Genomic DNA, 19,493 nt, shown 5'->3' on the forward strand with positions numbered 1-19,493 from the left:
GGGCAGAGGGCCACCAGGAGTCGTCCCAGGCGGAGGGTGAGGATCCCAGGATGAGGACTTCCGTCTTGTCCGAGTTCAGTTTCAGGCGGCTGTTCGACATCCATTTGGCTACGTCTGTCATCCCTTCGTGCAGGTTGGCTCTGACGGTGGCGGGGTCGTTGGTGAGGGAGACGATCAGCTGGGTGTCGTCGGCGTAGGAGATGATGTTGAGGTTGTGCTGGCGTGCGATGGCTGCGACGGGGCTCATGTAGACGTTGAAGAGTGTTGGGCTGAGCGAGGAGCCTTGAGGAACGCCGCAGATGACTTCGGTGGCCTCCGATCTGAACGGGGGGAGGCGGACTCTCTGTGTCCTTCCGGCGAGGAAGGAGATGATCCACTCCAGTGCCTTCTCCTGGATTCCGACGTCGCTGAGGCGCTGTACTAGGGTACGGTGGCAGACAGTGTCGAAGGCCGCGGAGAGGTCCAGGAGGATGAGGGCCGCTGTTTCTCCGTTGTCGAGCAGGGCTCGGATGTCATCGGTAGCTGCGATCAGGGCGGTCTCGGTGCTGTGGTTGGCCCGGAAGCCAGACTGCGAGAGGTCGAGGGAACCGTTCGTCTCGAGGAAGGCGGCCAGCTGCTTGTTGACGGTCTTCTCGATTACTTTTGCCGGAAACGGGAGCAGCGAGATGGGGCGGTAGTTCTTGAGGTCGGTGGGGTCGGCTGATGGTTTCTTAAGTAGAGCGCTGAGTTCGGCGTGCTTCCAGCTCTCCGGGAAGGTAGCGGTGTCAAAGGAGGTGTTGATGGTGTCCCGCAGGTGGGGTGCGATGACAGCGTCGGCCTTGTTGAAGATGTGGTGAGGGCAGGGGTCTGTCGGAGATCCGGAGTGGATGGAGTTCATCGTGCGGATGGTGTCTTCGGTGCTGATCGGGGTCCAGGCGCGGAGGGTGGTGGTGGGGGGCGGTGGTTCGGTTGTGGCGTGCGTCGGTTGAGTGCTGAAGCTGTTGTGTATGTCCGCGAACTTGTTGTGGAAGTAGGAGGCGAGGGAGTTGCAGAGGTCTTGCGAAGGGGTGATGTCGTTGCTTCCGGCGTTGGAGAGCTCTTTCACGATGTTGAAGAGTTCCTTGCTGTTGTGTGCGTTGTTGTCCAGTCGTTCCTTGAATGCGGTTTTCTTGGTGGCGTGGATCAGTTGGTGGTGTTTTCGAGTGGCGAGCTTGAGGGCAGTCATGTTGTCCGGTGTTGGGTCTCTGCGCCAGGTTTTCTCGAGTGCTCTGCAGTTCTTCTTGGAGCTCTTGAGTTCGTCGTTAAACCATGGGGCTTTCTTGCTGCCGGGTCTGCTCGGCGGGGTCTTCAGAGGGGCGAGGTCGTCTGCGCAGTCGCTGATCCATTTCGTGAGGTTGGTGGCCGCTTGGCTGGGGTTCGTTGTGCTGATGGGAGGGTTCTTGCTCAGGGAAGTAGCGAGCTGGTCTGCAGTGATCTTGTTCCAGCTTCTGCGGGGAACCTGTTGCTGGTGATGGTGGAGCGTGGTCCTCCTGAAGCTGAAGTGGACGCAGCTGTGGTCCGTCCAGTGGAGTCCCGTGGCGTGGCTGAAGGCGATGTCCTTGCTGGAAGAGAAGACCGGGTCGAGTGTGTGTCCGGCGTAGTGGGTGGGGGTGGTCACCAGTTGCTTGAGTCCGAGGTTGGCGAGGTTGTCCAGCAGAGTGGTGGTGTTGCGGTCGTTGTTGTTCTGCAGGTGGAAGTTGAGGTCCCCGAGGAGGATGTAGTCGGCGGAGGGGAGGGCGTGTGGGCTGATGAAGTCGGCGATGTCTTCACTGAATTGGGTGCGTGGTCCCGGGGGTCTGTAGATGAGGGTGCCTCTGAGGGTGGTCTTGGGGTTGACGTGGATCTGGAAGTGCAGGTGTTCGGCGGGTGCGAGGGTGTCGTCGGTGTTGGTCGTGATGCGGATGGTGTTCCTGTGGATGAAGGCGATGCCTCCTCCAGTCTGGTTGATGCGGTCCCTCCGGATGATCTTGTAGCCATCCGGGATGGCGATGTCGGGCACTGAGGAGGCGTTCATCCAGGTTTCCGTGAGGAAGGCGACGTCTGGGGCTGTGGTGTCGAGCAGGTTCCAGAGCTCGACGGCGTGTCTGTGGATGGAGCGGGTGTTGAGCAGGATGCACTTCAGGTGGGTGCTGCTGGTGTTCGGATTGGTGGGTGCTGGTGTGGTGTGGGTCCGGTTGCAGGTGAACTTGCAGGCGTTGCAGCAGAAGGGTCCGTGGGTGCGTCTCGGGGTGGCTCGGTAGCATCCCGGGATTCGGCCGGAGTTGAGTGCGTTGAGGGTGGCGGCGTCGTACGTCCGGCGGGTGGGCTGGGGTCTGCGAGGGCCAGGGGTCCTGGCACTGGGCGCGGTCCAGGCGCGGACTGGCGCAGACGGGCTTACCTTTGGCGCACCTTCGGCGCTCATTCGGTGCTCCCGCTGCGCGCGTCCGCTGCGCGTTCGCTCTGGGGACGTCATAAGAAGGGGGACCTGAGGGCGGGTCAGCTGGGCGGCGGGAGCGGCTCGGCCAATGGGCCAGTGGTGGGCGGGGCCTGTGGCGAGCAGCAGCGGGAACTGGCGAGTGGCCGGCTCTGCAGTGGCTGGGCCGCTCGGGGGACCAGGGGGGCGGCGGCGGCGGCGGGAAAAGTGCGGCAAGGCTGGCTGGAGCAGGAGGCGGCAGGAGGAGCAAGGGGGTGACCCGGCCTGGTGAGAGGCGCAGCGGTCACTCAACAACCGTCCCTTCCTATTCCCCATCACCTTCATAGACCACCAGTACCTTCTCACAGCATCCTGCATGTTACAGACTGAACCCTTTACCTGGCACTCACTAACCATAGCATACCTAATCACATCACTTGGAGACACTAAAACACTTACTTACATCACCCAGCATCCAAAGATGGCATCCTCCATTCATCACTAATGTCATGAGTCATCCTGTATCCTGCACCCATTGAAAACAAACTATTAACCACAGTCAACATTAAGGGGATGCTCTACAGACTTCTGGCCTGGGTGAGTAGGCAGGACATATCGATAATCTTTGGTACCCATAGACCGCATTCACTAACAACATCCATCCTCTCACTGGTCCCACCCTCCTGTATCTACCATTCTTCACCCGCTGACAACACCCAATAGTAGTAATTATTCTGTAGCACTCAGCATAGACTGCCAGTCCACAATTGTTAATTAATGTTTTTGCTGGGCTTATCTCTGTGGGGGCTGCCAGCCTGGGAGGATGTGCAGGGATGGTGCCTGATCGTTAATATCCACAGACCACATTGTGTCTACCACCCATCATAATACAATTACAAAATGCCCCTCAGGATAAAAATACATAAATATCATATCGCATGTACAGACCCCCGTGCACTGCAGATTTTGCTTTCATGGTCTGTCGGACAGACCATTAAGGTAACCACAGCATCACTCTGAAACACCACAGCATCACTCTGAAACACCACAGCATACACTCCAAATACCACTCAATGCCACATAATTACACTGCACTCAATGCAACATACACTCCAAATACCACTCAGTGCCATATAATTACAAGCCACATAATTACACTGTACTTAATGCAACACACACTCCACACAATACCACTCAGTGTCACATAATTATATGTTACATAATTACACTGCACTCAATGCAACATACACTCCAAATACCACTCAGTGCCACATAATTACACGCCACATAATTACACTCTACTAAATACAACATACACTCCAGACAATACCACTCAGTGCCACATAATTATATGCTACATAATTACACTGCGCTCAATGCAACACACACTCCAAATACTACTCAGTGCACATAATTACACAACACATAATTACACTGCACTCAATGCAACATACACTCCAAATACCACTCAGTGCCACATAATTACACGCCACATAATTACACTGCACTCAATGCAACATACACTCCAAATACCACTCAGTGCCACATAATTACGCGCCACATAATTACACTGCACGCAATGCAACATACACTCCAAATATCACTCAGTGCCACATAATTACACACCACATAATTACACTGCACTCAATGCAACAATACACTCCAAATACCACTCAGTTCCACACAGTTACACGCCACATAATTACACTGCACTCAATGCAACATACACTCCAAATACAACTCAGTGCCACATAATCACACGCCACATAATTACACTGCAGTCAATGCTACATACACTCTAAATACCACTCAGTGCCACATAATTACACACCACATAATTACACTGCACTCAATGCAACATACACTCCAAATACCACTCAGTGCCACATAATTACACGCCACATAATTACACTGCACTCAATGCAACATACACTCCAAATACCACTCAGTGCCACATAATTACACGCCACATAATTACACTGCACGCAATGCAACATACACTCCAAATATCACTCAGTGCCACATAATTACACGCCGCATAATTACGCTGCACTCAATGCAACAATACACTCCAAATATTACACGCCACATAATTACACTGCATTCAATGCAACATACACTCCAATTACTACTCAGTGCACATAATTACACAACACATAATTACACTGCACTCAATGCAACATACACTCCAAATACCACTCAGTGCTACATAATTACACGCCACATAATTACACTGCACTCAATGCAACATACACTCCAAATACCACTCAGTGCCACATAATTACACGCCACATAATTACACTGCACGCACTGCAACATACACTCCAAATATCACTCAGTGCCACATAATTACACACCACATAATTACACTGCACTCAATGCAACAATACACTCCAAATACCACTCAGTTCCACACAGGTACACGTCACATAATTACACTGCACTCAATGCAACATACACTCCAAATACAACTCAGTGCCACATAATTACACGCCACATAAATACACTGCACTCAATGCTACATACACTCCAAATACCACTCAGTGCCACAAAATTACACGCCACATAATTACACTGCACTCAATGCAACATACACTCCAAATACCACTCAGTGCCACATAATTACACAGCACATAATTACACTGCACGCAATGCAACATACACTCCAAATATCACTCAGTGCCACATAATTACACTCCACATAATTACACTGCACTCGATGCAACAATACACTCCAAATATCACTCAGTGCCACATAGTTACACGCCACATAATTACACTGCCCTCAATGCAACATACACTCCAAATACAACTCAGTGCCACATAATTACACGCCACATAATTACACTGCACTCAATGCAACATACACTCCAAATACCACTCAGTGCTACATAATTACACGCCCCATAATTACACTCTACTGAATGCAACACGCACACTCCACACAATACCACTCAGTGCCACATAATTATATCTATCTATCGCCCTCACTCTATCTATCGCCCTCACTCTATCAATCTATCTATCTATCACCCTCACTCTATTTATCTATCGCCCCCACTCTATCGCCCTTTCTCTATCTATCTATCGCCCTCACTCTATATATCACATCACCACAACATCACTCCGCACCACCACAGCATCACTCAGGGGCACCACAACATCATTCAGCGCCACCACAGCATCAATCTGTGCAACCATTCAACAACAACTAGTTCAAGTATGTTCTCTCAATGTTTCAAGCTTTTTTATAAATGTCACAAAAAAGATGTTAATATTTCACATCTATTCTTGGATTTTCATCACAATAAAATACACTGAACATAATCTTCACAAAAGTTATTTACAAAACTTTAAGCTATTGCCATTATAAATTACAATAACTTTTATTTAAGTATTAATTATTAAAAAATAAATAAAAGCCATTTATTTGTAATATCAATACATGTAAGTCACGTAAATAAAACACATATTGCATTACAAATGCTATAGGTGTCACATTTGCGAAAGCTATACCTATTAGCATTGTAAATGACAAAGCTATTAATTTCGCTATTTTCAAAACCAACACATAAATACAAAATTTGTCATTTACAATACCAATAGCTCAAACTTTTCTAATGCGAGACCTATTGCATTGCAAATGCTTGTTAATAATAGTATTCTATAATATCTTTCCGAGGAGTAATTTAAGTACTGTTCCCTAACTAGTTTATTTATTTCAAGATTTAACGGTAGGAGGAGTCTGGGGACTACTTTAATGCTTTTTCTTTGGTTCGCCCTCTTTGCAACTTCTACTGCTTGATTCATAAATGTGTTAAAACGTGCAATATCTGTTCCATTCCATCTTGGCAATTTCTTTAAGGTGACCTCTAAGATACTGTCAAGGCCTAAAATGGCTTTATTATCCCAAATGACATCTCCCTGTTTTCTTAGCTAAACTAACCGATTCACCATTTAGTGCCCTTGGATCATGCGAAAACTAGTTTAAATTTGCAAAAATAGTTAGTACCTTATGGTCACTACAGAAGGACTTAGAGACCTTTGGGTCTTTTAATAAGAAAAAGGAGGAACTTTCCACTACCACATAATCTAAGTTAGATTCTCCACTATAGGTTTTACAAGTAAAAGTTGCCGGTGTGTCCAATGGAAATCTTCCCTTTACTATAGTGCCATCAACCTTTATTAATTATTCAACAAGCATTTTCCCTCTCTTATTAGTTCTTATATTTTGTGGAAAGAGAGCTTGTGGAATCCGCGTGGATTCTTCTTTTTCTTTATTTCGGAATCCATCCAAAGTAGATTTAGAGATTTTACAATTCAGATCTCCTACCAGAACTATATGAGGGGGAAGTTCTACATCATTAACTTTTTTTAAGTAGGAAAAAAACGCCTTTAAGAGCACATCATGAGAGGCATCTGGAGGAATATATGCACTTATCAACAATAGTGGTGGACTTTTTTTTTACATTATAATCAAGATTATACAACATTACTGCCAAAAGAAGATTACTAGGGTCTTTATAGTAATCATAATTCCATGTTATCTTATTTGACAGTAGGCAGGCCACCCCTCCCTTTGCATGTTCCCTCCTGGACGGGGTTGCTTTACAATCTAAAGTGAAATAATCCCTACTTACCAGTTCCTCTGTGCACCAGGTCTACTGAAGACAAATCACTTGTGCATCTAACACACTTAAATATAGTAACTTCTCCCTACTATTCTTTATTCCTGCAGCATTCCAGGAATATCATGTGAATGTACCCACAATACATAGGGATAACGCCAGTCACATACCTTCCTATCCCCACACCAGCCCCAGATCAGCAAGGGGAAGGTCCCTGCAAACAAGTGATACCGATCTGCTGGTCAATAACACCAGCCTGTGCACTGGGTACAAACAAGCCCCTTGAATATAGAATCACCTAGTAAAAGCCTCAAGAACAATATATCCTACCACAAATCAGGAGAAAATATCTAAATTGGAAGAACGGCAGACTACAGTGAGCTAAAAAAGCAAAAGAAGGAAAACTAATCTGGAAAACTAATCTGACCACCATCCCAAATATTCCAACTGAAGATCAATACTGACGTTGAAGATTCCTGACTGTTCAAACCACATCCACCAAACTTCATTTATGTTGTACCTGGTAGTCACACTCATCATACTCCACCCATGGAGCCTAACATCATGAACTTATGGAGGTCAGCAGCTCCTCTAACCATTAAAGCATGAGTACAGCATAGATGGGGACCAGCCCTAAAACCATGTTGAAATACACCAACATTTCTCGTAGCAGCTAAGCCTGCACACTAGGATGTGATTCAAACAGGCAAGCATATATGCACCACCAAATCAGAATTTGAAAGTTGCCTTGTGAGACCTTGCGAGGGATGTGGGGGCAGTGGGTGAGGACTCATACAGTAACTAACGGATTGTAGCAATCAGCAGGAATATACACTTTGGTAATTGGTGTGGAGGGGTGAGAGGCTTTAAGCAGGTATGATCTACAGACTTAAGGCTGAAGAAGCATGTTGGCTTTGAGCCTTTCTTCAGGGCCACCCCAAATTTTTGCAATTCTCAGCCTTCCTTTGATGAACCTGTTTTTGTTGCCTTGCCGAACTTTGTGCTCTTTTCCCCTTCTAGCCATTGGTAAAGTGTGTGTGTTCTCCCTTGATAACATGGTAAAGTTGTCCTTCACCTTATTGGTTCATTACATTTAATAGTAGGTCCTTAATAAATGGTACTACTTGTCCCCAGGACCTGAAAGTTAAATTATACTAGCTGGCAACATTTTAAAATGTCACAGGTCTGCCATTGCAGCCTGTAGTGACATTTCAAGCTGCCATTTCAACCTGGCAAAGTAAACCTTTTGCCAGGCCTAAACCTTCCTTTTTATTTCTTTAAAGTCACCCTGAAGGTTAGACCCTAAATGCTCATACAGCAGGGTGCATTGTATTTAAAAAGTAAGACATGTGTGTTTAAAGTATTACATGTCCTGACAATGAAAAACTCCTAAAGTCGTTTTTCACTACTGAAAGGCCTATCTCTCCCACAAACTAACACTGAGTCACCTTATTATTTTTAATAAGTTCTAATGTCAGATTGGGAGCACATAGAGAAATTAAATTTGGCCTCTAATGAAGTCTAATTTAAAATTCTCTTTAATGCTGAAGCCAGTTTTTAAGTTACAATTTAAAAAAAACAAATGTGTTTTTCTGCCAGTGTTTTGGGTCACATGACTGTGAACGGCTCTTGTTGTGGTTTGTGTATTCTTCCAGACAGTGGAACAAATGAAGCCTAAGTGTGAGGGGAGAGGTTCTTCCTGACAGGACGGCTGAGGAGGAGCTGCACCCTGCAGTGATTACATTTCAAAAGGCTTTGCTTGCAGCACACACAAAGGAACCTGCCAACAGGCTTGTCCTTACCTTTATCACTCTAGACAGTTTGAAGCCAGGATCAGTGGAAGGGGAAGAACTGTCCAGAAACTGGTTTATGGGTAGGCCACATAATTTCCCTAAGCAAAGGCTGGCACAAGGTATCAAAATAGGACCATTAGAACATTTCTGAAACTTGGAAGATTCAGATGAACGACCTGCTACTAGAAGGCCTGCCCTGTTGCTGGAAAGACTGCTTTGCTGTCTGAAGAAGGAAATTTGTACCTGCTTGCCTTCATCCTAGGCTACACAGAGTGACTCCAAGGGTGAGTTAGCTGACCTCCTCTGTGAGCTACAGGGACACAACAAGCTTCCAGAGACATCCCTGCAACTGCCCAGATAGCCTGCACCGATTGGGCCTGCCTGGACTGCCTGAACCCTGCTGTTGACCTCTGCTTGAGTGAGTCCTGATCCCCAAGAAGTGCATCTCCACGCTGGCATCTGTGTGAACTTCTCATGAAAAGTGACTTCTTCACACTGAGAATGGGCTGCCTGTGACGACGGCCAATGCAAAGCTCCTGGTGACCTGCTTTTCGTGTCATCAGCGCCCGTCCGTAATGAGTAACCAACATAACGCTTCAGTGAAAACGGTCTCTTTGTGCTACAGCAATGACCATCTGCGAAGCTCGACCTGCTTGATGCGCTGGAAGACTACTCCAACACTAACATATAACTATTTTGAATATATTAAATGTTTAAATAATATTTTTTTAAGTTTATATTACAAAACAATTCCCCCTTAAAATAAACATGTATGTGATATATATTGTTTCTATGTATTAGAAATGTGTAGAAGTGATGTGTAGAATTAATTAAAAAATAATCTAAATATATTTGTAGGAAAATTGTTACATTTAATTTTAACATGTATAAAGTTATTAAAATGTTACAGAGAAAAATGTTTTTTTTTTATTTTGTTAACATTGAATTCAAGCTGTCTATATTTTTAATTGGTTGAAATAATTTAATTTTATTTAACATTTCCTACAGGTTGGTATTTTAAGTTCCTAGCCTGCATTATTTTCTATGGGAAAGCATTTCAGTATCCGTGGTTGGCAACGTGTAGTGCTGGCCTTACCTTTGTGGCGGTAGTAACTTTAGAAGTGCAGTTTGTCTTTAGGAATGGGCTTACTCTTTGGTGGGTGGGTGTATGTTCCTCCCTAAACCGCTCTTTACTCCTCCCTTAACTCTCCCATTTTGTACTTTGTATTCCCCATTTTCAAGCCACTTCCCACTGTCGTCCCTACATTTACTACTAAAAAGTATAGTTGTGTGAGTGGAGACTCCGCAGTCAGGGCAGAGATCTCTCCACAGAAAAAGAGGAGAGGTGGAGGTGAACCTGTGCATGTAGGTTCCTAAACAGGATTTTGTAGTACATTAGTAGTCCTCAGTAGCGGCTTGCACAGGTGAGAGCGGTGAGGCGGGGCAGGGGTGGTGGAAGTTGACAGAAGACGGGTTAAGTAATATTAAATAAATGAATTAATTAAACCACTCACCTTACACTCGCTGCATCGCCAACTCGGCTCGACTATTGTAGTTTGTAAATAGGCCCCAATGTCCAGCGCGGTAGTGTCTGTATTCCAGTTTCAACTAGGACCAGCAGCAGCAACACTGCACAGACGCAGGTCCGCCTGAATCTTTGAAGTGTTCATTTGACCAGCCTCTCCTCTGCCTCACACATACAGAAAACATGATTTAGTACTGTTTTTAAGAAGGATTTCTGCTTTCTTTCCCTCAGCCACGTGTCGCCAGGGCTGCCATGAGACACACGGTTTCTGTGAGATGCCTGGTGAGTGCAGGTAAGTGGACATGGGGTATTTGAGGGAGGACGGAGGGTAGTGAGGCGCTCGTCGGAGTTGGTTGTACCTCTTTTTATGTGCTTATGTATCTTCCAGTGTGCTTTCTGTCTCAAAGGATATGTTACCTGTTATGGTACATCTAGCATCCTATATGGTGTAACCGTAATGGACAGATTAGTACAACTCGGGGATGAAGAACATTAAGCAGGAAATAAAACCATCTCCTCTAGTGAAAATATTTGGAGAATTCGAGACTGGTCCTCACATGGAACAGCAATTGTTCTGTTCATTTGACGCCTTTCTCATTGGTGTGCACTGCCCCTCATATCTCATTTTAAAGATTTAGCAATCTGTGCTGTCAACTTGTTACTATATTGCTTTACTTGACGGCGGCCTAATCTGGTACTTTGCACCTCACTCCTTTTTATTGTTCATGTTTTGTGTGATTTTAAAGTTCTTACCATCCTTTGCTGAGCTTTATGAACTTATAAATAGAACTGGAATTGGAATGGAATGGAATTGTCAGTAGCCTTTTAGTAACGACTAGTGCCTGCCCCTCTTGTTAGCACGATGTTAAAAATAAAAGAATTACCGCTGTTTTAACTGTGTCTTAACCACAAGGATTCCTGGTTTTATTGCAGGTCACACCTAAGCAGCATGAAATTAGAGAGATTATGTCATTTTTAATGGGTGTGATCAGGTTTTAAACAATTATTTATCGTTAAATATCATGTTCCCCCATTACCCCCTATTTATATCTGACACTATCAATGGACAAGAAGGTTGTATCCAGGGTTGGTTTTAAGAGTGTGAGGAAATAATGGAAGCAAAAATACAGTAACTCAGCTAAACATTCCTCTTTACTGTCCTGCATGTGTAAATGTTTTTGTAACTGACCGACATATATTTTTATTGTTGTATGTCCCACATTGTAATGATTTTTATTAATTAAACAATAAAGTAGTACACAATGGTCCTCTCCTACTTACTCCTTTTGTAAAATCAAAGATACAGCCTTATGTTTATAACAAGTCCCACGGTTCTTGGTGTGGTAATACACCATTAGGGAAATACTGATACCCTGAGGCTTGTTATTCCCCAGGTGCGTTATTTCCACACCATTCCAAGTTTTGCAGCACAGCATTGGGAATAACAGGATAAACCCACTTGTAATCATGCATCCCAAATTTCATAATTCTTAATATTACAGTGTTTCAATGCAAATTTTATGCCACGTTATTCCAAGTGAAAAATATTTGGAAAAACCACAGTGCAATAATAGCCATTGCAAAACATGGAGGGCCACATGTATGAAGCCGTTTTGCGTTCACAAACAGGCCGTCAAATCCTATTTTGTGATTTGGTAACTTGTTAGCAAATCGCAAAATAGGTTTGCGATTCGGTATTTGGAAGGGGTGTGTTTAGGGCATCCCTCCCAAATACCAAATCGCAGCGGTATGTCTGAATGTTTTGTGACCGTGATTACGGTTGCAAAACATTTGCATTTTACCACCAACACGGTCACATACCATTCAGACATACCGCTGTGATTTGGTATGCCAATATGTTTTAACAATGATGTACAGCAGAGTGGTCGCTGTTCAGCATGGCTAAAAGTTAGTGGGGTAAAGGAGAGTGGCATGGAGTGTCATAAAGTGGCATAGAGTGGAGTGCTTTGGAGTGGCGTGGAGTGGCGGACAGTTGAGTTGAGTGGCTTGGAGAGGTGTGAAGTGGAGTGTCATGGAAAACCACATACGGCTGTGGAGGGAGTAAAGTGTCACAGAGTGGAATGGTGTAGAGTTGAGTGGGGTAGAATGGAGTACAGTTTCAGAGTTGAGTAGAATGTTGTACAGTGGAGTGGCATAGAGTGTTGTGGGGTGGTGTAGAGCAAAGTGGAGTGGCAAAGAGGGTGTTGCATAGAGTGGAGTAGAGTGTTGTAGAGTAGAGTGGAGTAAAGTGGCATGGAGTAGCATAGATGAAGTTGCTTAGAGCAGTGTATAGTGGATTAGGGTTGCAGATTGGCATAGAGTGGAGTAGAGTGCTGTAGAGTGAAGTTGTATAGAGTGTGGTAGAGTGTCAGTGGAGTGGAGTTTAAATGGAGTAGAGCATCATAGAGTGGAGTTAAATGGAGTAGAGTGTCATACAGTGGTACAGTGTAGTAGAGTGGCCTAGAGTGAGGTGGCGTAAAGTACAGTGATTCAGGGTAGATTGACGTAGAGTGCAGTGGTTTTGAGTAAAGTGGTGTGGAATGCATTGGCGTAGAGTGCAGTGATGTAGAGTAGCGTAGAGTACAATGGCATAGGGTAGAGCAATGCAGAGTAGATTGCAGTGGTGTAGACTGGAGTGGCAGAGAGTGGAGTGGTGCAGAGTGGAATCGTGCAGAGTAGAGTACAGTGGTGTAGAGTGAGGTGGCATAGAGTGGAGCAGTGCAGGGTAGAGTGGAGTACTGCGGGGTAGAATGCAGAGATGTAAAGTGCAATGTCGTATAGTGCACAGTAGATGATTGCACTGGTAGAGAGTTGAGTGGTGGAGAGTTGAGTGGTGCTGAGTAGAGTGCAGTGGCATAGAGTGAAAGCATAGAGTTCAGTCATGTAGAGTGGAGTGCCAGAGTGTAGTGTCACTGAGTGCAAGATCATAGAGCGCAGGGACGTAGATTGGTGCAGAGTAGAGTGGTGCAGAGAGAAGAGACATAGAGTAAAGTGATGCAGAGTAGAACAGAGTGGCATAGAGTAAAGTGACGTAGAGTGCAGTGGTACACAGTAGTGTGTTGTAGAGTATAGTGGCATAAATGGATGTAGTGTAGATTGTTTCTGAGTAGAGTGCAGGGTAAAGTATAGTGATGCAAGGTAGAGCGCAGTGACATAGAGTAGAGTGGTGAGGAGTAGAGTGGCACATTGTGGATTGCAGTGTCATAGAGTGGAGTGCAATGGTGTAGAGTGACATAGCGTGCAGTGGGGTAGAGTGCAGTGGTACACAGTAGTGTGTTGTAGATTATAGTGGCATAAATGGGTGTAGTGTAGATTGTTTCTGAGTAGAGTGCAGGGTAAAGTATAGTGATGCAAGGTAGAGCGCAGTGACATAGAGTAGAGTGGTGAGGAGTAGAGTGGCACATTGTGGATTGCAGTGTCATAGAGTGGAGTGGTGCAGAGTGGAGTAGAGTGACGTAGAGTGCAGTTTGTTTTAGAGTAGCGTGGAGTGGTGCAGGGTAGAGTGGAGTGGTATAGAGTAGTGGCATAGAGTGCAGTCTTGCAGAGTGGAGTCGCGTAGAGAGGAGTGGTGCAAAGTGTAATGGCCTAGACTGGAGTGGTGTAAAGTGCAGTGGTGCATAGTAGAGTGGGGTAGAGTTCACTAGCATAGAATAGAGTAGTGCAAAATAGAGTAGAGAGGTGTAGAGTGAAGTGGCATCGAATGCATTGTCATAGAGTGCAGTGATGCATAGTAGATTAGAGTGGCGTAAAGTGCATTGGCATAGAGTTCAGTAGAGTAGCGTAGAGTGGTGCAGAGTATAGTGCAGTGGCATAGAGTAATGTGGTGCAGAGTAGAGTAGCAAAGAGCTCAGTGGTGTAGAGTGGAGTGACATAGAGTGCCTTGGAGTAGAGTGCAGTGGCATAGAGTGGTGCAGAGTAAAATGACAGAGTGCAATGGTGTAGATCGACGTAGAGTACAGTGGCGTAGAGTAGAGTATAGTGGCATATGGTGCACTGGTGCAGAGTAGATTGGCATGGAGTGCAGTGGCATAGAGTGTATTGGTTTTGAGTAAAGTAGTGTAAAGAGCATTGCATAGAGTGCAGTGGTGTAGAATAGAGTGGCATAATGTAGAGTGGCATAGAGAGGAGTGGCGTAAACTTCAGTGGCATAGAGCAGATTGCTTCAGAGTAGAGTGAAGTGTGGCGTACAGTGCAGTGGTATAGAGTAGAGTGTCGTAAAGTGCAGTGGTGCAGAGTAGATTAGAGTGGATGGGATACAGTACAATGGCGTAGAGTTGTGCACTGTAGTGTAGCAAACAGTTCAGTGGTGGAGAGAGCAGTGTTGCAGAGTGGAGTGACGTAGAGTGAAGTGGTATAAAGTGGAGTGGGGCAGGTAGAGTGGAGTGGTGCAGGGGTAGAATGGAGTGGAATAGAGTGGAGTGATGCTGGGTAGGGTGGTGTAGAATGCATTGGCATAGAGTAAAATGGTGAGAAGGCATAGAGTGCTGTTGCGTAGAGTGCAGTAGAGTGGTGTGTAGTGCAGTGGTGTAGAGTGCAGTGGTGCAGAGTGTAGTCATGCAGAGGTCAGTGTCATAGAGTGCAGTGGCGTAGAGTGGTGCAGAGAGTAGTGACATAGAGTGAAGTGATGGCAGAACAGAATAGAGTGGCGTGGAGTGCACTGACATTGAGTAGAATGTTGTAGATTATAGCGGCATAAAGTGCAGTGGTGCAAAGTAGTTGGCATTGGTATAGTAGCTTAGGCTCCATAGGCTTTGATTAAAGTGGTGTGGAATAAATTGGCATAGAGTACAGTGGTTTAGTGTAGAGTGGTGTAGTGTAGAGTGCAGTTGCATTGAGTGGCGCAGCATAGAGTGCAGTGGCATATAGTGGAGTGGGGCAGAGTGGAGTAGAGTGACATAGAGTGCGATTGCGTAGAGGGGAGTTGCGTAGAGTAAATTGTTTCAGAGTACAGTGAACTGGAGTGGAGTGGTGCAGGGTAGAGTATAGTGGTGCAGGGCAGAGTGCAGTGGCATAGAGTAGTTGTGTAGAGGGCAGTTATGTACGGTAGATTGTTTCAGAGTAGAGTGTAGTTGGGTAGAGTGGAGTGGTGCAGGGTAAAGTGGAGTTGTATTAAGTAGTGACGTGGAGTGCAGTGTTGCAGAGTGGTGTGTCATAGAGTGGAGTGACCTAGACTGAAGTGGTGTAGAGTGCAGTGGCAAAGAGTGCAATGGTGCATAGTAGAGTTGAGTAGAGTGCAGTGCATAGAGTAGTGTTGCATAGATTCTGCTGGTTATGCAGAACTATGTGTTAGGATGACAGGACATCAGTGTGTAGGGACTGAGTCTCTCTACGGTGTCAGTGCCTATTGGCCCAATGCTGGCTTCATTAGTGCAGAGCAGAGTAGAGAGGAGTAGAGTGAAGTGACGTAGAGCGCAGTGGTGAAGAGTAGATTGCCGTTGAGTGCATTGGTTTTGAGCACAATGGTGTAGAGTGCATTGGCATAGAGTGCAGTGGCATAGAGTGGTGCAAAGTAGAGTGGAGCTGAGTGCAATGGAGCTGACTGCAGTGGTTGTGATGCACAGTAGATTAGAGTGGTGATTAGTGCATTGGCATAGAGCGGTGCAGAGTAGAGTGCAGTGGTATAAAATGGTGCAGAGTAGTGTGGTGCAGAGTAGAATGCAGTGGTATAGAATGGTGCAGAATAGTGTGACGCAGAGTAGAGTAGCACAGAGTTAAGTGCTGCAGAGTAGACTGTTGTAGAGTGCAGTGGTGTAAAGCAGGATGGTGTGGAGTACATTGGTGCAGAGTGTTATACCATACACTGGTACAGTGTATAGTGATGTAGAGTGCAATGGTGTAGAGTAGAGTGCAGTAGCGTAGAGTAGGTTGTTTCAGAGTAGAGTGAAGTGGCGTAGAGTGCAGTGGTATAGAGTAGAATGCTGTATAATGCGGTGGTGCAGAGTAGATTAGAGTGGCTTAGAGTGGATTGGGGTTGAATGCAGTGGCATAGAGTGAAGTGATGCATAGTTCAGTGGTGTAGAGTTCATTAGGTTAGAGTACATTGGGGTAGAGTTCAGTGGCATAGAGTTCAGTGGCGTACAGTGGCATAAAGTAGAGTGGCATGAAGTAGAGTGATGCAAAGTAGAGTGGCAGAGAGTGCGGTGTTGCAGAATATACTGTTGTAGAGTGCAGTGGTGTATAGTAGAATGGCGTGGAATGCATTGGCGTAAAGTGCAGTGATGCAGATTAGAGTGGCGTAGCGTACAATGACGCAGTGTGCAGTGGTGTAGAGTGCACTGTTGCAGAGTAGATTGGCAAAGAGTGCATTGGTTTTGAGCAAAATGGTGTATAGTGCATTGGCATAGGGTGCAGGGGCGTATAGTGGTGCAAAGTAGAGTGGAGTGGAGCCGAGTGCAGTGGCATAGAGTAGATTGTTTCAGAGTAGAGTGAATTAGTGCAGAGTAGACTAGAGTGGCCTAGAGGGGATTGGCATGAGTGCACTGGCATTCAGTGGAGTGGTATAGAGTAGAGTGTATTGGTGTTAAGTGAAGTGGCATGGAGTGTAGTTTTGCAGATGTGGTGACATAGAGGGGAGTGGCACTAAGTGGTGTAGAGTACAGTGACAAAGAGTGCAGTGGTGCATAGTAGAGTAGTGTGGGAAGAGTACATCGGCATAGAGTACAGTGCTGTAGTGTAAAGAGGTGTGGAGTAGTGCAGAGAATAGTGCAGTGATGCAATGTAGAGTGGAGTGGCGTGGTGTGGAGTGGGGAAGAGTAGAGTGCAGTGGAGTGGTGCAAAGTGGAATGGAGTGGAGTAGGGTAACATGGAATATGCATTGTATGGTACCATACTGCCTTTACAGACCACACACCTTTCATTGAAATCACCATTACATTTGCACTTGCATACAGTTTTACTGATAAAAAGTATACAGCACACAAACAATGTGTGCTAATGTCATCGCCTAGTGTATTAATTTGATCATCAGCACAGTTAATTTACAGACATTTACATTGTGTTGGGAGCTAGAAAAAAAACATAATACAGCCTTCCTCAAGCCCTCTCCAAAGCCAGTATGATTGTCACAAAAATCCTTTCACTTTGAAGTCAGAGAAAGAAAAAAACACCAAGCTCCATAGAAGACACAGACTGACATTTGACCTCTTTGTTTGAATGCACAGCAAATATGATAAGATAACAACAAGATTTAAAGGCTTGTTTACAGAAAGCGAGTTTGTAGAAGAATACAGTAAACAAGATTTGGGCAACGGAAGATCTTGAGCTGGACAACCTAAAACAAATGAAGCCAGCAGATAGAAAGCCAGAAAATGTGAGTTACAAATCACAAAGTCAATGGTAATCAACGGGCGGACTGCTTATGCAGAGAGCTGCTCTTGTGGAAAGTGAGAGAGGTTCCTTAGGAGAGAGGGAAGTGTGTCTCTTAGAGATACCTATTATGTGTTTTTATCATCATTCCTAAGGTCAATTCCTCCATATTTAGGGCCTGGTGGTGCTCACAGTGGTCAGAAACGTGCCTTTCCATTTCATTGTTATGAAAGAAAATATAGTAGTCTTTGAGATGGTAAGACTTTATGAGAGCGAAAATATAATCTGCTCATGGTGGAGTTTGAAAGGTAAATGTCAGGTGGAAGGAGGTGTCACTGTTGTTGTGGTACAGAGATGTGCCATGGGTGAGAGAGCGTAAGAGTAATTGATGAGGTCAAGAGGGAACGTGCATGATAGAGACGAGACTCTCATAGTGGAGTTTGACAAATATTTTATGTTCAGGCTGCTTTTGTTGATAGTAAACCCTGGAAGCCTGTTTTGTTGAGTGGCGGCAAAAGGTTTGCTTCAGAGGCAGCTGTTGAGTAGCAGGGAATATATTTTTCTAGTTGTAATTATTGGAAATAAGCTGATTGTGAAAGGAGAGATGACATTAGAAGTGCTTGAGAAACTTTCTGTGCATGAGAGAGAAGAGCAGCTTTGGTGGCATTCAAGATTTCAAGATGCACGTCCTCTTGCAGACCTAATATTGTATCACCTTAGCACCATCTGGGTCTAGACAAGAGGGGAGACCATTAGAGCTCAAATGTTCTGGCAGAAGCAGTCCAAAGGGTAGGCCATGACTCTGTCTCTGAGAGTTAGGATTAGCAGGCACCATTGCAATAGATAAATGGCGGCAGGGCTACTGTCCTTAATAGGTCTCTTCTTAAAAAGAAGCAATAACATGGCATTACCTGGCCCCAACCTTTTCACAGGCACTAAGGAGTAGATCCAGTTCCAGATTACGACCTGTGCTTGGGGCATCCAAGGTAAGTTCTTGTAGTTAGAGGTTTTAGTTGTACGGTTGTAATAGCATAACATGAATATAACATGTTATTTGTAAAGCTCACATTCACCACAAAGGGTAGCCTGGCACTAATAACAGATGTTTATTGTTACCCAACTCAATGGTACTCATTTTATTGACCTCGGAAGGATGAAAGGCTGAGAGGACCTGTCTGGAATCCCCCAGTAATCCCTGGATCTATGTCCAAGCTCCTTGCTGTGTGATGGTGATATGATCACTTTGGGTCTTAGAGTTTGACAGACATGGTACTCCATCAAAAATGTGGTCGTTGTTTCATCTGCTTCATTACAAATTCATTTGTGGGTAATTGCACTCTTGGTATGGTGGATGGGATCTCTGCCAAACTCTTAAAAAAGGTCCTCAGTATCGCAAAGGCTCAGAGTTGTTCACACAAAGAACGTGATCTCGATTCTCAGAGGGCAAGAGATTCCAGTCCCAGAATTCGCAAGCAATATAGCTTCCCTTCTTTGGACAGTGCAGAAAAATACCCAAAGGATAACAGGTTTCAGAAGGAAGGAAGGAATCAGTGAGAAAACCCTTCAAATGGGGCTTTCTCTTATCTTTCGAGCTGCACTTCAGCTTTGAGACAGACTCAAACTGAGATTCTGATTTTTATTTTGATAACACACTTGCAACTACTGCAGTCTTATTAATGGCTTTCCTTTGATTTGAATCTATTTATCTGTTTTGATTGGGGATGCATAAGTGGCCAAAGAAAGGCTGAGGAACCTGGAGTAAGAGGGGACACTTTTCTTCTGCCCCTTCATTTGGTGTCAAGATCACTGGAAATTCCCTTTGCATATAATCT

The 19,493-nt window shown here is 45.2% G+C and overlaps 1 protein-coding gene across 2 annotated transcripts in view; it reads left to right on the forward strand.

Moving 5' to 3' along the window:
• LOC144781907 (protein jagged-2-like) overlaps positions 1–19,493 on the forward strand; it is a 672,332-nt gene that overhangs the window by 528,490 nt on the left and 124,349 nt on the right. For both annotated transcript variants that reach the window (XM_078660988.1, XM_078660989.1), the window contains exon 5: positions 10,588–10,648. In XM_078660988.1, the coding sequence (XP_078517114.1) occupies positions 10,588–10,648 (61 nt within the window). The remainder of the gene's footprint in view (positions 1–10,587; positions 10,649–19,493) is intronic.

Source organism: Lissotriton helveticus, chromosome 9, assembly GCF_964261635.1.
Source record: "Lissotriton helveticus chromosome 9, aLisHel1.1, whole genome shotgun sequence".
Classification (NCBI taxonomy): Eukaryota; Metazoa; Chordata; class Amphibia; order Caudata; family Salamandridae; genus Lissotriton; species Lissotriton helveticus.